This window comes from Tachysurus fulvidraco, chromosome 3 (genome assembly GCF_022655615.1).
Source record: "Tachysurus fulvidraco isolate hzauxx_2018 chromosome 3, HZAU_PFXX_2.0, whole genome shotgun sequence".
NCBI classification, from domain to species: Eukaryota; Metazoa; Chordata; class Actinopteri; order Siluriformes; family Bagridae; genus Tachysurus; species Tachysurus fulvidraco.
In genome coordinates, this window is record NC_062520.1 from 10,666,937 (window position 1) to 10,686,833 (window position 19,897).

At 39.7% G+C, this 19,897-nt stretch overlaps 1 protein-coding gene across 1 annotated transcript; it reads right to left on the reverse strand.

The window, feature by feature from the left end:
• Positions 1-3,184: 3,184 nt before the first annotated feature.
• LOC125138433 (myosin-7-like) lies at positions 3,185-15,107 on the reverse strand. Its single transcript, XM_047810893.1, has 39 exons — positions 14,999-15,107; positions 14,749-14,787; positions 14,289-14,501; positions 14,057-14,200; positions 13,815-13,971; positions 13,686-13,713; positions 13,499-13,604; positions 13,322-13,414; positions 13,174-13,237; positions 12,988-13,086; positions 12,789-12,892; positions 12,540-12,678; positions 12,319-12,437; positions 12,080-12,229; positions 11,800-11,970; positions 11,404-11,713; positions 10,796-10,866; positions 10,077-10,282; positions 9,859-9,982; positions 9,629-9,765; positions 9,291-9,546; positions 8,920-9,162; positions 8,635-8,811; positions 8,396-8,541; positions 8,226-8,316; positions 7,755-8,144; positions 7,542-7,668; positions 7,347-7,465; positions 7,065-7,261; positions 6,722-6,905; positions 6,357-6,522; positions 6,152-6,276; positions 5,669-5,977; positions 5,381-5,584; positions 4,597-4,893; positions 4,400-4,504; positions 4,205-4,300; positions 3,987-4,121; positions 3,185-3,870 (listed from the first exon to the last, which is right to left on the reverse strand). Exons 3-39 carry the CDS (start codon positions 14,487-14,489, stop codon positions 3,850-3,852), a joined length of 5,811 nt encoding a protein of 1,936 aa, XP_047666849.1. The 5' UTR covers positions 14,490-14,501; positions 14,749-14,787; positions 14,999-15,107; the 3' UTR covers positions 3,185-3,849.
• Positions 15,108-19,897: the final 4,790 nt, after the last annotated feature.

The window sequence follows — 19,897 nt, forward strand, 5'->3', positions numbered from 1 at the left end:
CAGCCACCTGGACGGGGAACCTATGAATCTCTGGGGAAATGTCTGGAACCTGTAGATCTGTATCACTCTGTGGAAAAGATCTCTGCACAATGTTTCCAACTCTTTACCAAAACCTGACCATTTTAGCGGAATTCACTGCCTTTAGCTGCATGACAAACAGTGGATTCAGGCACAGCTCTCTTTTACACTCTATATTACAACACAGTATAGTCAGTATAAGCAATAATGATTACACAACTGGTTTAATTCACTCCATGTTGTTTTTATTTCGTCTTACCAAGTGGATAATACAGCCTCCTATGCTTGAGTGCTGGCGCCAAAAAAAAACGTGCAGCGACAGGAAACTAGAGGCGTAACTGTAATGGAGCCTAGCTAGCAGCTGATTGGTCAGTTCACTGCCTCATAGAGTTCACCCATTTGCTCACTCACAAGTCAATCAAAGATACAAAAATAAAAATTAACCATTTTGTGACTTGGTTAGACAGCTAAATAGGGCTGCTCATTATTAAGCTTGGATACACCAGATTTACATGGAAAACCCAGGTGAGCTAACTGTAAGAAGCTAACTGTAAGAAGTTGTGTCTGGAAAGGCAGAACATGTTGGTGGACACCAGTGGAGAGGGAAGAAGTCATGGTAAAGAAGTAGGCCTTCTGAATTAATTTTTTTTATGTTTAATGTCAAGCCCAGCTTTCATAGTGCAGGAAGTGTTAAAACCCAGCAGAGGAAAAACGTCCCTCTTAAACTTGTTAAAAGCCTTGATTGGAAATTGGAATACAAGGACAAGGTGGGTTCTGATTAGCACTGGACATGGTTTTTGGGGTGTCATCAACATGCCTCTTCAGTTCTTCAAAGTTGCTTGGAGCTCTGAGGCAGTTCCTTTGCACTGGCAAACTGTGGTGGCAGTACCATTTTTTAAAAAAGTTGGGGGCAGAAGTGTTGCCTAACAAAACCTGGAACAATTATAGAGGAATCACACACTTCACTCTTACAGGAAAAGTCTGTGGCAGAGAAAGAAAAAGGGACATTGCCTATTGAACCTATGACTCAGGAGGTACAATGTGGGTTCTGCTTAGGATGTGAAATAGTTGGCTAGCTCTTTAGAGTGGCAAAGTTTTGTGAAAGGCTTATGGGAGTTTGCTAATACAGTCTACATACATTTTGTGTGTTTTTAAGGTTGTTGTTTGGGTGTTTCAACATATATTGCTGGTAAGTGGGATATCTGGATTGCTACTTCATGCTTTTCTGCTCACCACATGCCCCTTTTCCACCGAGGCAGTTTGAGTGCTGGTTCAGAGCCAGAGCTTAATTTAGAACCAGTTCTCTTTTTTTCGACCGCCAAAGCATCGGCTCCGAACCAGGAAAAATGGTTCTTAAGTAGCACCAAAACGTTGCTGGTCTAGACTTCAGAACCGCTTGCGCAGGGGCCGTGGGCAGGGCTACTGTTAGCGATTTATTTGATAATGTACCTTAAGTATACTAATGTTTAATACACTTTTACTTTACCGCAATATGATCAATTATCAGCACACATCATAGTAGGTAGCTACATGCTGAGGCAAACTTTTATCTGTGTTAATGATAAAATAATGTTATGTACTTTCTTGATTACAACCTTACAAATGTCATGAGTATTAACAATAAAGCAACATCCGCCATTGTTGTTGTGTTTGTGTTTGCTGCTGCTGCGCTTACGTTGCTGGGAAACGTGACACGTATAGTGACGTCAGACTCGGCTGAAGTACGTGAAAGGCAAACCATTTCTTAGAAGGATCGCCAGTGGAACCAAATTTGAACCAGCACCAGTGCTAGCTCTGAACCAGCACTTAAAAAAGGGGTAACAGATGTAAACAGTGGTTATTTGACATACTGGAACCTTCAGGTCAGCTCTTGGTCACTGTAACCACATTTTCCCCATTAAATGTTAAATGTAGCTCTTGACCAGCATCTGTCTAAATTTATGCATCACACTGTCACAACATGGCTTATTGGATATTTGAATGAATGAGCAAATGTGTATGTGTATCTAATCAAGTTCATAGTGAATATTATAGTTTTCAGATGTTTCAGAATTCCTCATTTGAATTTGAATATAGCCCATCTGATTACATGTTGGCCGATCAGTTCTGATTACTTTTCAGCATTAGACCATGTAGTAAGCACACAGTACATATTAAAGTTACATACTGTAATGGGGAATCATGACATTGTGCTACTTAAGCATTACAGAGCCTGTTCCTTTTGAATAATATTGATGTAATTATGCTGATGTACGTGACACATGTTTTCGGATTGCATAGGAAACCCTTCCGCTATCCCACTAAAGGATGTGTCCAAGTTTGCATGGGTTAGTGTTGATAACATAAGATCAGTTATCAAAGTTGTTCTTACCTTGAACGCAGGTGTCCTTCGAAGTCCACTCGGTCTTCTAACAAAGGATCCTCTTTAAGTTCTTCTACCTAATCCATTGTTTGAATCTTTAAATGAAGGAGACAGACTTAGAATTTTTGCCTTTTCAGGATCCTCACAATGGGAGGTATTAGAATAAGTAAAAGTTATTAAGATGCAAAGATTATAACAAACCAAGAAACATTCTCCAAGTGTAAACTTGCGTTTGTTCTATGATGCACACAGAGTATAACATGCACTGAGGCTGTCTACACTAGAATGCACACACAATGCGATTCAAGGCGGGCTTTTATACATTCTGTATCATTACTGTTGCCGGTTGGATTTGGCTGTCGGGTTTGATCCACTTTGAGCCTTCTCGATGGCCAACATCTCATCCCCCAACCATTTCTCATCTCCCAAACATATATCGTTGGCGACTCTGTTTGCTACTAATGTCTTTTTTTTTCTCTATTTTCAAGGTAAACACTTCTATATATGGTTATATGGTTGCAGTTAACTTCCTGCAATTGTCAGGCTGTGATTATATATGACTGAAGCTTTCTCTCGCCGTGGAATTCAACGGCAAGCGTTAAAACCCTTCGCATGCAGATTTCTCCCAGCGAATACACTGTAGGCCTCATAAGCTTTCACTACTAGAAACAGCTTTTCATCTACGTTTACAGTCAAAATAAGCAATATTATTCTTATCGATTCTATTACAGGAGAATAAAAAAAGAAAAAGAAAAGCAATTCATAGTTCTCTTGAACGTCTGAAAATTAAACATAAAACATAATGCATTATAATCTTTTATTTTGGAATCTTCTTCCAGCTTTCTAGGTACAGTGTCTGATCCCTTGTTGTCTTCTTCTAAACACTCGTATTCAAATCTTTCAACTCTTCAACCAACTCTTCAACCTTTTGTATATTTACATCAATTTTCCTTTGTTTATGTACTTTATGTTTCTCTTTTCTTTCCCTAGTTTTCCTTCTCTTTGCATTATCTATGTCCGTCTGTCTTCTGACGGATAAGTTAATAATTGGTTGTGGTGTACCTTTATATTTATTATTTATTTGCTGAGAACCCGTATCAGGGCTTAGGAAGATTCCTGTAACTCCATCCCGTACATGCCAGTGTCTCAACAATATACTGATAGATTTTTTATAATTAACCACAAATAGTTTCCACTTTTGGTTCCATCAGCATTTGCTGTTCACCTTTTTTAAGCACCTCTAGGCGAAACATGATTCATCTGATTATACATTTTGATACTGGTTTAGCAAAGGCACAAATGACATGTATACATAGCCTTTTCTCTAGGTATGTGTGTCTATAGTAAATGTAATGTGTTAAGCAACGGCACAGTATATGCATTTTATATTGTAACTATTTTATTTTTTTTTCTACATTTAAGAGATCTGGGTATGATCAATGACTTTCCAAAGACATCTGTAAAAAGTTTCACTCTTCATCATGTCCTTTCTGCAGCAAGGGAAAAAAAGATTTAGATTACAATGTAATTAATACAAGGAAAACTGATATATATTTCATTTATATATTCCATTCAAATTGTTGCCTTTGAGCTTGTATATACTTGCCTTAGAGCCTGTATCACGGCTTTTAGCCCTCATCTTGTTAACCTGAGACTCTGAAATATCAGCTCTTTCCTCTGCCTCATCCAGTTCATGCTGCAGCTTGCGTAATTTGCCCAAATTGGAATTAGCCTGTTCCTCCTAAAAAATAACAACATGGTTAATGGAAAATATAAACATGAAAACCAGTAAAAATTTTAAAAGTTATTATTTAATTCACTTACTGCCTCCTCTGAAGATCTCTTGTAGGATTTAACCTTTAGCTGGAGTTTATCTACTAGGTCCTGAAGACGGGCCAGATTTTTACGATCCTCTTCAGTCTACAGAAACATGGGGAGAATGTAATAAATGTAATAAATGTTTAAACTTATGTTCTTACTTGTTGGATTGTGATTTGTGACATTTGAAAGAAATATAACCTGATAAGTTAGCTCCTTAATGCGGCGCTCGTATTTACGGACACCCTTAATAGAATCACTGGCTTTTCTCTGTTCCATTTCCACTTCAGCTTCAAGCTCTCTGACCTAAAAATGTTTTAAAGAGAAAAATAATTATCAGTAGAGTACATGTATGGTTAATAGTGGATATGTTATTTGTGTATTTATTTATTATTTACCCTAGCCTCTAGCTTCTGGACCTGCTTCTTGCCACCTTTCATGGCGATTTGCTCAGCTTCATCCAGACGGTGCTGGAGGTCTTTAATAGTCTGCTCCATGTTCTTCTTCATACGCTCCAGGTGAGCACTGGTGTCCTGCTCCTTCTTCAGCTCTTCTGCCATCATGGCAGCATCAGTGATGGCTTTTTTGGCTTTTTCCTCAGCATTCCTGCACTCTTGGACAGCCTCCTCCACCTCAGTCTGAAGTTGGGAAAGGTCACCCTCCAGCTTCTTTTTCTGATTTAGCAAGCTGGTGTTCTAAAATTCAAACATTACAAACAGCCTTTACATTGAGGCCCTGATCACAAACAACAAGCTCAAATGTATGTGCATACAGAAAAGGTGTGACGGATAATTTCCATAGCTATATGGCTTGCAAAGCAGGGGTTTAGTTTTGTGCTTTTATTCATGGTGCTGGCTGCAAATTTCTTAGAAAATCACACGAGTGAATCTAAAGTCTACACTCTCTGTGCCTCCAGTGTAGTGGCATGATGGTGAAATGAGATAAACATGTGAATTGAAGCATTTTCTCAGGCCCTGTTAAAATGTTGATGACGTTGGCTGTGTGAATATCATATAAAACCAATTTTTTTTGTTCAAAAATTGATTTTTTTTTTGATACACTGACAATATTTGTATGGTATAATTTTGACTTCAACTCACAAATCTTGGTGTATTGTTAGTAAATCAGGTTTTCCATACTTATACAAATTTCTCTACAAGGATAATCCACAGATTCAGATACCTGAGAGTGCAGTAGCTGAACCCTCTCACTGACATCCAGCAGTTCTTGTTCAGCCAGTTTGCGGCCTCTCTCTGTCTGCTCTACAAGGGCTCTCAGTTCATCCAGTTCAGCCTGGAGTAGATTGTTACGTCTCTCCACGATAGCAATGTTCTCTTTGAGATCATCGTTACTACGAAGAGCATCATCCAGCTGCAGTTGAGAATCCTGAAAAAGTACAAAATGAATAATTTAATTTAAAAATCTCAGTATACTTAAATCCAAATTATGCTAAGCATTTTTTGGGCATACCTTCATATGTCCGTGGAGACTCTTGAATTGTTTCTGGGCCTCTGCAGCCTGCCTGTTAGCCTGGCTGAGCTGGATCTCCATCTCATTTAAGTCTCCTTCCATCTTCTTCTTAATTCTGAGGGCTTCGTTTCTGCTGCGAGTCTCAGACTCTAGAGAGCTTTGCAGGATGTCCACCACTCTTTGTTGGTTTCTCTTGGCTTGCTCCATTTCTTCATCCTTTTCAGACAGCTTACGCTCAATTTCAGCCTTTACCTGGTTGAATTCCAGTTGAGCCCTCAAGATCTTTCCTTCTTCATGCTCAAGAGATCCCTATCATTAACAAATCGTGAACAAGATCCATATTACCCCAGAACACCTAATTAACTAGGTAATGTTTAAAAGGGAAATATTTCAAAACTATTAAAGATTAGGTTGAATAATTGTTTATATGGATTCTTAGTAAAGAAATAAATCTCTTTCCTTAAAAAACCATTAATCTCTTACTTCAGCTTCTTCTAAAGCGGACTGAATCTCAGCCTTCTCCTGCTCCAACTGTTTCCTTGCTTTTTCCAGCTCATGAATACTCTTCCCGCTTTCACCAAGTTGTTCAGTGAGATCAGAAATTTCCTCTTTTTAATAGAGAACAAGGCATTAACAAACAATCTGAAATTTAAACAATTAATTTGAACAATGTTCAAATTATAGGAACCTTGCAAGTTCTTGTTCTCCCTCTTCATGGTCTCCAGATGGTCCAAAGACTCCTCATAGGAATTTTTCAGTTTGAAGAGCTCAGTGCTTAGAGATCTGGCCTCTTTCTGAGAGCTTTCCAACTCAGACTGGGACTCTTCATACTTTTGCTTCCATTCAGCCAGGACCTGATTAAAGTGTGCACAGATATACTTGGAAAGGCAGTACTTTAGGAAGATTTTATGTGAACAACCATTTTAAGATCACCCCATTAAATTGGATTTTTAAAAAATAGATATTCTTGTTGAATATTTGTTGATTAACCTTGTTTAAATGACTTATCCAAATTCCAAAAAAATCAGTATATGCATTTATTTTTGTACCGACCTTGTCAAAGTTTCTTTGCTTCTTGTCCAGAGCAGCAGCAGCAGCATTGGATCTTTCTACATCAACCATGAGATCTTCAATCTCATTCTGCAGTCTGTGTTTAGTCTTATCCAAAGAGGAACATTTGGCATTTACAGCTTCCACAGCTTCCTCAGCATCCTGTAAACGCTGAGCAAGTTTCTTCCTGATTTAAGTAAATATGTTAAATAAATAGATGTTAATTATCGCAGCTTGTTACAAAACCGATTGTATAATTAATTATTTCTAAAATGTCCAATTAAACTGAATTTTGATTATATAGACAGGTTATATAAAAGTAAGGTTTTATGTACAAGGCACTTACTTTGCATCCTCCAGCTCTTCTGTTCTCTGGATGGCATCAGTTTCATACTTGGTTCTCCACTGAGCTACCTCAGAGTTTGCTTTGGAGAGACTGCGCTGTAGCTCAGCCTTAGCCTCCTGCTCCTCTTCATACTGCTCTCTGAGCAGGTCAGAATCATGACGAGCCGACTGCACTGCATGAGCCAGGGCATTCTTTGCCTGGAAATCAGTTGATAGAATGGTTATACTTTAGATTAGTTTTTCTGTAGGTTTTATATGCCAATTAATGAGCATTGAAAGATACCTTGACTTCCTCTTCCAGCTGTCTCTTGAGATCCTCAATCTGCTGGGTGTTGGACTGTTTCCCTCTTGTCAGCTGAGAGACCAGTGAATCCTTTTCTTCCAATTGTCTGGAAAGCTCACCTGAAATGATGAGACAAATCTAAGATGAATTGCACTATATGAATATGGTTTAATGTTTGGTTGCTGACAGGCTTACCATTTTCAGTTTGAAGCTTTGCCTTCTGCATCGAAAAATCATTGATTGTGCGCTGGCCTTCCTCAGCTTTGGTTCGGAATTCACTCATTTGGTCTTCCAGGGTTCTACACATTTTCTCCAAGTTTGCCTGGAAAATTTGATGCATTTTGATGTGTTTACTTTAAAGATAAATATAAATTTCTGTATACACTGTACATAATTATTCATTGTTACCTTGGCTTTAACAATGTGCTCCATGTTGGAGACCACATCATCCAGCTCCAGTCTCAGTTCACTCTTCTCCTTCTCAAGCTTCTGCTTCACTCTCTGAAGGTTATCAATTTGCTCTCCCAGATCTGCAACACTGTCAGCATGTTTCTTTCTTAAAGTTGCAGCAGTGGCTTCATGATGCAGGGTGGCCTCTTCAAGGTCTCTGCGCAGTTTCTGGAACTCAGCCTCTCTCTTCTTGCTCATTTCAATCTGAACAGCAGTGGCACCACCAGCCTCCTCCAGCCTCTCGCTGATCTCCTCAAGTTCTCGAGACAGATCTGCCCTTTGCTTCTCAACCTTGGCACGAGCAGCCCTCTCAGCCTCCAACTCTTCTTCAAGCTCTTCAATACGAGCCTATTTCCAGAACATTTGCTTTTAGAAATTTTACAATTCAACAATGCAGACATTTTGTTTTGTTTAGTTTTCTTCCATTACCTGCAACTCCTTCAGTTTCTTCTGGAGTTGGGCTCCCATTGCTTGTTCATCCTCGATTTTACTGTTAAGTTGGCTGACCTCAAAGTCTTTTCTGCAGAATAAATAGGATATTTTATTTTCTGTGCCATTATAAATGCTTTGAATTTCACGAAATATATTTGAATTCTTACTTTTTAAGCCTTTCCTCAATTTGCTGCTTGTCATTTTCCAAATCCATCACACTCTCTTGAGTCAACTTCAAGTCACCCTCAAGTTTTCTCTTGGCTCGCTCAAGGTCCATTCGAATTTTCTTTTCTTGTTCGAGAGATCCCTCAAGCTAGAGGATGTCAGTGGGGTAAAAAAGAGCAAATTTATTATCCTCTTTAGTCCTCTGTTAAAATATTTTTATACAGTATTATCTGTTACCCACATCATCAACTTGCTGCTCCAGTTTAGCTTTGGCTTTGGTCAGAGTGTTGACTTTGTCCTCCTCACTCTGCAGATCATCCAGTGTTTGCTGATGAACTTCCTGGAGAGCTTTTTTCTCCTTGGTCAGCTTGGCGATGATTTCATCCAGAGCCGCCATTTCCTCAGTCAGGTTTTTAACCTAAAATGTATAGCATTGCTTCAGTACACTGAAAAAATGCTTGCTTCTACCAAAGGTGAATTGCACTAAAGTAAATGACAGTGCAATTAAAATGATGGTAGAACCTACTTTATTTTCAGTAGCATGCTTTTCTTTCTCCACTTTGGCCAAGGTAAGCTCCAGATCATCAATGTCTTTCTTCAGCTCAGAGCATTCATCCTCAAGTTTTCTTTTCTTTGCAATCAACTCGGCATTCATTTCCTCTTCATCTTCCAGTCTCTCAGTCAACTCTTTGGATTTAGCTTCAAGTTGGATCTTGTTCTTAATTAGACCTTCACATCGCTCTTCAGCATCAGCAAGGTTATCTTGTTCCTAAAAAATGCACATCATGTTTTAATAGCTTGGAAAATTCTTGTCAACAAATAAGCATAACATTATGAAATGTACATAAAAATAGAAAAAAATTAAGTGCTCATTTTGATTAATTCTACAGCACTTACAGATTGGAATTGGAGGTGTAGGTCATTTTTCTCTTGGAGAAGAGAGACCATTTTCTCTTCCAGTTCTTTCCTGCGAGCTTCAGATTTAGCATAGGCCTCTTTCAACTTTGTGAATTCTTCTTTCATATTGGCCATTTCTTTCTCAGCCTCAGCTGACTTCAGCAAAGGTTTGATCTTAAAGTACAGCTTCATCCATGGCCAGTTCTTCACACCCATGAAAGCTCGGACATTCCACTGGATTACCAACAAGGCATCCCTGAAATGATGACATTTCTATTTATTTTTCTGTTCTTCAAGAAATTTGTTTAAATATAATTTTGACTTGAGGTATAACCTACCTCCTCTCAACAATCTTCTGAAATTCATCCCTTGATATAAGACCACGAGCCCTCGACTGAATCCCAGTAATGATGAGTGCAAGGCGTTCATCTCGCATCTCCTCAAGCTCTCCCAGAAGTCCAGCCTTGAAGAACACCTAAACAGAGATTACATTGAAGATAATGTGTTAGAGAGAAAATGACAATGAAGAAATTGCTAATTTGACATTAAATTTGTCTAAGCCTTTTACCTTTGTGTGTCCTAGTTTATACTGGTTGTGGTCAATGTCCAGAGAGCCAAGTAGTTTTTCTGCACCTTTCTTGTTGTCAATAAACTGCCCCTCAGGAATAGCAGCAGGATTCAGGATACGGTAACTAAATACAAATTTGAAAATAATCAGAACCTTAATTGCATTCCAGTTCCAGAACATTTACCTGAGTTATATTCAATCTTACTATCAGAACTCACCGTTGTTTGAAGTCACCATACAGGATCCTGTTAGGGAACCCCTTTCTGCAGATCCTGATGCCTTCCAGCACACCGTTACAGCGTAGCTGGTGCATCACAAGAGGATTCTCCATGGCCCCAGGAGTCTTGGTCTCATTGGGGATGATGCAGCGGACAAAGTGTGGGTGTGTGGATTTCAAATTTGTCATTAACTTGTGCAGGTTTTCCTGTAGATAGGATTAAATCAAGTGTTATACCATATGGTACATTTATGCTGTCATTTATATGTCTCTGTGTGTGTCTTCCTCAAAATGTTTCCCCAAAGTACAAAGCATACAGTTAATCTATGTCTTTGTACACTGTAACATTAAAAATTCCCTTTGTTTGAGACCCAATCTGTTCTCAAACCCATTATACAATTTTGTATTTAATAAATTGCCTCGCATTAGTGTTCTGCCTCACCAATGCTCTTGTGGCTGAAGGGGAACAAATTCCCATGTATTTCAAAATCTACTGGGGTTTTTTTTTGCAGAAGAGTGTAGCTGTAACAGCACCAAAGGGGGAATAACAATTCCATATTTTTGCCAATGTTTTTAAAAACAGGATGTTCAACAAGCACATATTGTGCTTGGATGCGATGGTCAATTGGTCCATTATGATCCATTCTGTCCATTTACCATATTTTGAATTCCTGTATACATTTTCCTGAACTGTAATGTCATAAACGATTAATAACTTACACGATGGAGTGCGGACACAGTCTGAAATGAAGAACCTTTCTTTTTTGTACCTTTGCCACTCTTTGATTCAGCTGTTTAAAATAAAACAATTATACTGTCATCAACAACTGAAATCATACTTGAGTCTTACCTTTGCATTTTTTGAGCCAGACATGGTCTTGAATGAGAATACATGTTTGGAGACAGTTTTCAATTTAAGAACAAATGAAAACAATGCTATGCTCAACTGTATTTAACATAGGCAGCCATAGCAATGTTCCAAGAAGGTGAAAGATATTTACCTTTTATATGCTTACTGCATTTAATCTGTTCTCTGCACCCATAACATGGTACATATGTAAATTGCTTTTTTTTCCCCCAGAATATATCTTTATGTATTTTTGTTCATCCACCTATAATTTGAGCTTCACCCTCCCAGCTTCTTGGGCCAACTTAGAAAATTTAATGCAAGCGTTTCATTACTAATTTCCAACTCACCCTTCAGTCAGATTTATTGCACTTTAACGGACAAGTTTTCTCATTAAAGATTATACCTAGTCAATGCAGAATTGCTTTCCATTAGTCTAAGGTTTTGAGCCATTATTCTCCAATTTCTGAAATATCCTTACCAGCGTCAGTTCCAGCATAACCAGCAAAGAGAATGCCTAACAGCTTTAGAGTGGACTTCTGGAATAGCCCCACAACAGTTTCATTAAGTGGATCCTTGTTCTTCACCAGCCAGTTGTTAATGTTGTAGTCCACAGTGCCAGCATAGTGAACCAGGGCAAAGTGAGCCTCTGGTTTACCTTTCACAATCCTGGGCTTCTGGAAGTTAGCAGATTTTCCCAAGTGATTGTCATAAAGCTTAGTTTTGAATGTGACATCACTGGCTTTGGGGAACATGCACTCCTCTTCAAGGATGGACATGATACCCATGGGCTGAAATTCAGAGAGAATGTGGTCAGTGAATTTTTTTAGAAAGTAAAGTGATTTTTTTCAGTCTATGCTTAGTATTGTATGCTCACCTTTTCAATAAGCTCAATACAAGCTTGTAAGTCCATGCCGAAGTCAATGAACTCCCACTCAATACCCTCTTTCTTGTATTCTTCTTGCTCCAGCACAAACATGTGGTGATTGAAAAACTGCTGCAACTTCTCATTAGTAAAGTTGATGCACAGCTGCTCAAAGGTGTTGAACTGCAGTAGAAATACAGTGTCATTAACAAGGATGAAACCAAAAAAAGTAGAGATAAAAATCCCAGCAACATGGATGAAAAACTAAAAGCAGTATTGTTTTAACACATACATCAAAGATCTCAAAGCCAGCGATATCCAGCACACCAATGAAGTACTGGCGAGGCTGCTTGGTGTACAGAGATTGGTTAATTCTCACAACCATCCAAAGGAACATCTTCTCATACACTGATTTTGCAAGAGCACCAATTGAATAGTACACCTAAAAAAAAAAACAGAAGTAGTAAATTATTAAAGACTTCATTTTTAGAAGAGGCGAATAATACAACAGAAAAAAATAAATTTTATTACCTGCTGGACATTCTGTCCCTTGGTGACCCACTCATTTCCAACTTTGACTCTTGGGTGACACAAACCCTTAATCACATCGGCAGAGTTTAGACCCATCAGATATGAGACTTTGTCAGCATCTGTTTAGATAATGAAGAAACTGTGAATTGATGTATTGCAAATTGTTTAATGTGCAGTGCTACACCCACACCATATAAACATTTCTAAAGGATAACACTGACCCTCAGTGCCGTCAGCCTCAGCCTGCTCCTCTCTCTGCTTTAGCTTGAATTTCATGTTACCAAAGTGCATGATGGCACCAATCAGTTTATATATACTATTCTTTTCTTCTTTGGTAAAGCCTAGCACATCAAAAGCTTCCTGTTGACCAAATACAATGTGTTATACTATATATCATGGAAAGAATATATATATATATATATATATATATATTTTTTTTTTTTTTTTTTTTTTTACACATTTACACATACATCAGTAGCCATAAGCTCATCAGCATCATCAATAGAGGCCACTTGTGTCTCTCCTTGGGAGATAAAGGCATAGTCATAGGGGTTGTTGGTGATGAGCAACATTTCTGTAAGATAAATGAAATGCACATTCACATATTTGTCTTCATGTATGAAATGTATATTTCATCAAATCAGACCAACTACAAAATTCTGCACTAACCCAGCAATTCTGGTTTCTTTTGAGACAGGATCTGGTAGAAGATGTGGTAATCTCTCTCAGCCTTGAGCTGAAAAGTCACACGAGACTTTTCCAGAAGATCTAGATAAAAAGTTTACATTGCAATTTGTTCATTATAAGCAGTTCTTTTTACACTTGAAAATTTGTATGAATTAGATTTGTACTTACAAGTCTCAATGTCAGCAGAGGACAATTTTCCACTGACACCAAAGTGGATACGAATGAATTTACCCTATGGGTAAATAAGACCAGGTAAGTTTTACACATTTCCTTTGTTCTTACAAGATTAATATAAATATATATGAAATAAACTCACAAAACGAGATGAGTTGTCATTTCGGATGGTCTTGGCATTACCAAAGGCCTCTAAGGCAGGGTTACACTGGATAATTTGATCCTCCAGGGTGACCTAAAAAGGTATTATATGTATTCAGTGGCTTATATATTGGAAAATTGTGCCTAAATAATCTTCTTAATAACATGAGTCAATAACCTTTTTCTCAGAAGATGAATCTTTCTTTCCAGGTGCTGCTGCAATGCTAGCAAAGTACTGGATGACTCTCTTGGTGTTGACGGTCTTTCCTGCACCAGATTCTCCACTATTTGATAGTCACATATTCATTATAAGTATACACTGCATTGTATGTGTCTTTAAAAATCAGAGTAAATTTTGTACTTACGTGATCAGGACTGACTGGTTCTCTCTGTCTGTAGGTGAAAAATGTAAAAAAGTAAAAAGAAAGGTTAGACATGTTGACACAATTATACATACCTCTAATCAGAATGGTATTACAACATATCACATTTACCTGACAACATGTACTGGTAGGCGTTATCAGAAATGGAGAAGATGTGAGGAGGAGCTTCTGTTCTCTTCTTGCCTCTGTAGGCATCAACAACTTCCTGGTTGTACACTGGCAGCCACTTGTAGGGGTTGACAGTTACACAGAAAAGTCCTGAGTAGGTCTGTGAGATAAATTTAAGAATGAAATCAACATGTGACATCTTTATTATTATTGTGTTCTATGAGTCTCATATCTTTTTTACTCACGTAGATCATCCAGGCTGCGTAACGCTCTTTGAGGTTAAACAGCACAGCAGGTTCATGCAGGAAAGTGAACATGGCCATGTCCTCAATTTTATCAAACTTTGGCGGGTTCTGAGGGTGAACATCACACTCCTTCACAGTCACTGTCTGTGAAATAGAAAAACAGATGTTTAGACCATTAAAGAACTGTCTAAATGATGGTTCATTAGTTCATCAGTAGTTCGAAAAGATCTACCTTTTCAAACTCAGTCTTGACAGTAACATTGCCTCCATCACGGCTGGTGACAGAGGCCTTGACATACTCGACTTCGGGATCTGGCACAAAGCATTCCCGTTTCATATCAAAAAGACGAGTCTGGGCTTCTAGTCGCTCCTTGTCTGACTTACGCAGAAAAGATGCTGCGACACCAAACTCCGCCATTAACGCGTCACCCATCTTTCTAGAGGACTTAAGATATATTCAATAATCAATACATTTGTATTTATTAATGTAGAAGGAGAGGAAATGCATTTTATAAAACAGATTTTTTTTTTTGTGTTGTTTTTCAAGCTGTGCTTTTGAAATGCCAAAGCAACATTTTTTTTAACACAATTTATTTGTGTGTGGTTGTCTGAATGTTTGCAAAATTTGTAATATCTGTTAATATTCAAAACAAGGTAAAGATGTTCTTTGTTTATAGAAATGTAGTACATACATTTTATGGCAAAGACAGGAAGTATGATTTATGCTTGACCTGGAACAGACAGAAAAGTTTTGAGGGTTATATCAGTTATTTTTTTATTTAGCATTTACATTTCCAGCATTTGGCAGACACCCATATCCAGAGCGACTTACATTATCTCATTTTTATACAACTGAGCAATTGAGGGTTAAGGGCCTTTCGATTGTTAGCCCAACACCTTATTAATATATCAGTAGTGTAAAAGATCATAAGCATGCCTTACCTTGATGTGTGATGTAGATGTAGTGTTGTATTTGGTTAGAGCCTGTCTGTGTGTCTCTTTATATAGAGACCGAATAAAAGTAGTGTTGCAACAATTCCAATGGTGGTGACATTGTCATGCCCTATTTGGCTAGGTGCGTGTGTCACAAAGCCCTTTTTGGAACACAGAATGTACGTTTAAATGAAGCTGCAGCAGAGCAGCTGGAAGGCATTAGCAGTAAAACAATGAAAAGTATATAAACAAGAAAAGGCTTCTATATAGTGTACAGTATATGTCAATACAATATTTTTGTTTAAACTTCCTTATCTGTTACACCTCATATGGTAAGGGATATGTTTCAAGGTGGATATTGGATATGTATATCTGAATTTCCATCACAAAGCTGTCTTTCTCAATCTCAGTACAGCACCTACTAGGTATTTCACAGGTTATCTTTGTGTCCAAGGATAAAAGCAAGGAAACAATGCAGATCTAGCTTGAGACTGAGAATACTGTAGAACAGTACTAAAAGTAAAAATGGGAATCTAACTTCTATGACCTTGGATTTGACCGAACCACAGAAGACAGGTGTAGTTTTTGTTTACATGCTGCTTTTCAGCTGTTCTTAAACACATTTATTTTTAAATTTTTCAACAGCTCACAGCAGGCATGCATTTACTGAATTCTAGAATATTTTCCTTTTTCATATTTTTCACGTGCTTGTTAAACATGTATTAATATCAGGAAAGCAGTTAACCAAGGTAGACCCAGATGTTGTAACCTTTGACAATGGTTATCATCTGCTTGGGTGAGGTAATTTTTGTCTCTATGCATTTACTTTGTGAGTTCCTACATGACTGAAATTCAAGATTTAGAACAACTTGTTCTAAATGTCAATAAACAAGACACACATTTATAATTTTAAAAGTGAAATTTATTGTTATGCATGATGTTCAACTATTAGAGTACAAATACGTCTCAGCCATATGCCGCTTATCTAAGGCTGTAAAGAGTTGCCGGTTAGAAGAGCACATTGATAAATGCTTAGTTGTTATGAGCTGATTCAGGTGATTAATTGATAAAAAAGAATTAACGTTTTCTTCCTTTTGACATTATACTAGCAACTTTTAATGGATCTCAAAATATCACTACATTATTATGTACATTGATACAGAGAACTTGTAAAATGTTTGACTGTATGTAATGGATGTCTAACAAGACTAGAAAATCAAACTTATTATCAAAGCATTGCATGACATGGCCCGTTGTGACATGCATGCAAAACATAGCTTAACGTTCTAAAAGGACCATTGTGTCAACTAGATTATTCTATTTTAAGACTATTATCAACATTGTTAAATATTTTGTACTGAAACAGGTCAAGCCTGTCCTCACCCCTGTTTCACAGTTGATATGCTCCCTCATCAAGTACCTTACTTAGTCTTAACGCTTGGACAGTCTATTCTAAGCTATTGCCCATTCTCAGCTGTTTGATTATCTGGATTATCATCACATAGGAGCAAGGACTGAAGAAACAGTGGTACTCCTCCTGTGTTGAAATCTGTAACCTGAGCCTTATTTTTGTCAAACACTGCACTATTATTAGGAGGTTCCTGCATCTGTTTTGAACAATAGGTGAGAGAGACTATCTCAGTTTTTCACACATCCATGCAAAGAGACATGAAGTACACGCAGATAATGTTTGAAGAACTTGGTTAACAGCAGAACATCTGTAACAATTATTGGTACTTTTTATGGAAGAATACAAAAACCTATTTTTTTTTCTCTCAACAAAACACTGGTTTCAAAGTTATGGGCCAACATTAATTATTTGCTGAAAACTGATCAAAAGCAAAGAGCAGCTCAAGATTCTTCCATTTAAAGTTAAATAAGTTCTAAAAAATCAAGCATCGCGTTAGTTCTGGCAGGCCACGTCGTCAAGTGTGCATCAGCTGTTAATCAGCTGTCCGCGACGTACACCAATCCGGTTACGACATCCGTTTTACCCGACCATTTAAATTCCCATTCATAGAGCCGTTCAGCGCTTCGCTGCTGCCGCGATCTAAACTCGGTGGCATTCAGAGTTCAAACCGCAAGCTGTCTCCCTTCGTGTTCGCGATATGGAACTATAAGCGGTCGTGATTACTACCGGTTACCCAAGCCGAAAGGAACGTTTGAATATGCTTTAAACTTCATATTCAAGTCGATACGGCGCGCGTGTTCGCTTTAATGGCGCGTTCGTTGAGCCGGAAGCAACCTTAGGGCTGGTGTGTTGTCCAGTCCGTTATGCCACTCCGCGTCATGCTACGCCTCGCGTGCTACGCTACGTTACGCAGGCTAGGCTAGTCATTTAACGCTACTCTACATTATGTCACGAAACGTCATGTCATGCTACGTCATGCTAGGCCACGCCATGTCATGCTAGGCTAGTGCATGCCTCGCGGTGTTAAGCTACGTCATGCCATGCATACTTCGCCACGTTAAGCTATGTTTTGCATGCATGTCACAACGGGCCATGTCATGCAATGCTAGCTTTGCTATGTTACGTTTTGCTAGGTAATGCTATGCCTCGATACGCCCACTATGCTAAGTTACGCATGCTACGCCATGTCCCATCATTTTATGCCAGGTTAAGTCATGCCTTGCTAGGCCACGTTATGACACGCTAGTGGTTAAGGTGTTGGGCTACTGATGCATCATGAAGGTCATGGGTTCGAACCCCAGGTCCACCAAGCTGCCACTGCTGGGCCCCTGAGCAAGGCCCTTAACCCTCAGTTGTAAGTATCTTCTTCCCAAGATGGCCGAGGAAGATAGGAACAAGCCCCAGCATCCCCAGAACATTTTACAACTGCACAATAAAGAGCATCCTGATGGGCTGCACCACTGTTGGTTCGGAAACAGCACGCTGGCAACCTTAAAGTTCTGGAAAGTTCCCTCCCTCCAGGACATCTGCACCAGGCAGCATATAAGGAAAGCCCGGAGGATCATCATGAATCCACACACCTGTCCCTCTCTTCTCCCTCAGGAAGACGTCTTCGCAGCATCTAATCACGCACTAGCCAACCGAGGGATAGCTTTTCAACTTACTACAGCAACATGCTCGCTGCAAAAATGCCGCCATTCGCTCAGCTCAGGGGAAGCTTTCCCTGCTGCACTAGCTGAGTGGATATACTACAAGCTCGTTGCAAATATGCCGCCATCCGCTCAGCTCAGGGGAAGCTTCCCCTGCTGCACTAGCTGAGTGGATATACTACATGCTCGTTGCAAATATGCCGCCATCCGCTCAGCTCAGTTGAAGCTTCCCCTGCTGCACTATAGCTGAGTGGATATACTACATGCTTGTTGCAAATATGCTCCATCCGCTCAGCTCAGGGAAAGCTTCCCCTGCTGCACTTAGCTGAGTGGATTCACATCATGCTTGTTACACAAAAAAAAAAAATGCATATGCCGCCATCCGCTCAGCTCAGGGGACGCTTCCCCTGCTGCACTAGCTGAGTGGATATACTACATGCTCATTGCAAACATGCCGCCATCCGCTCAGCTCAGGGGAAGCCTCCCCTGCTGCACTAGCTGAGTGGATATACTACATGCTCATTGCAAACATGCCGCCATCCGCTCAGCTCAGGGGAAGCTTCCCCTGCTGCACTAGCTGAGTGGATATACTACATGCTCATTGCAAACATGCCGCCATCCGCTCAGCTCAGGGGAAGCTTCCCCTGCTGCACATAGCTGAGTGGATTCACATCATGCCGTTACACAAAAAAAAAAAAAAAAAAAAATGCACATGCCGCCTTCCGCTCAGCTCAGGGGAAGCTTCCCCTGCTGCACTAGCTGAGTGGATATACTACATGCTCGTTGCTAGCTTAGCGTATGCACAACATGCCGTCACTATATTACTGCCACGGGGCGTATCCCGCTCCCTCCGTTACGCTGCACACTCGGCCTCAACTTCTGCAGCTGCAAGCTCGTGCAAATATGCCGCCATCTGCTCAGCCCAGGGCGATGCTTCCCCTGATTGTCGATTAGCCCCGGACGTACTAGCCTTTAGAAGTATGTTCGAATACCAAGCCCCACGAGCAACTAGAGTCCTCTACAGGATGCATGCTTCCCCTACCTGTTCCCACTATAGCCTAGCATATATAATACATGCTCATCGTTTCATCGCTGCCGCAGGGGTGTATCATGCTTCCCCCTCTACGACTCACACTCGACTCTACAGACTACAGCAATATGCTTGTCGCAATATGCTGCTTCGATCAGCCCAGGATGACCTTCCCCTTATCATGTTTAGGTGGAAGTACTGGCTTCATACTGCAACATCTTTTTCTTCCCTCAGGATGTCGAAACCAAGCTTCATGAGAAACCAGAGTTCCACAGGATGCGTGCTCCCCTACCCATCATTTTATTATTAGTGGATATCCAACATGCTTGTTCATAGCGCTGCGCAGGGGTGCATCAAGCCCCTTTTTGCTCCACACTTCGCTTTAATTGACTCAGCAACGTGCTCGTTGCATTATGCCATTATTCGCTCAACCAGGACGACACTCCTCCGATTTTTGATCAGTTCCGGATGACCGGCTTCACACTGCTACAGTTATGTTGGGGGTTTTTCCCCTTGGCACATGGTTTTGTTTTGGGGGTCTATTCTATTTTCTAGTCGCTGCTCTTCTATTTTCTAGTCGATGCGCTTGGACGGGCACGTGGATTCTTGCCCAGAACAGAACCATACCGCCAACACTAACTGTATGCATATCATCTAATTCCCTTGTGACAAAGTGGTCCTGACAGAAATCAAGCATCGTGTTAGTTCTGGCAGGCCATGTCGTCAAGCGTGCATCAGCTGTTAATCAGCTGTCCGTGACGTGCACCAATCCGGTTACGACATCTGTATTACCCGACCATTTAAATTCCCATTCATAG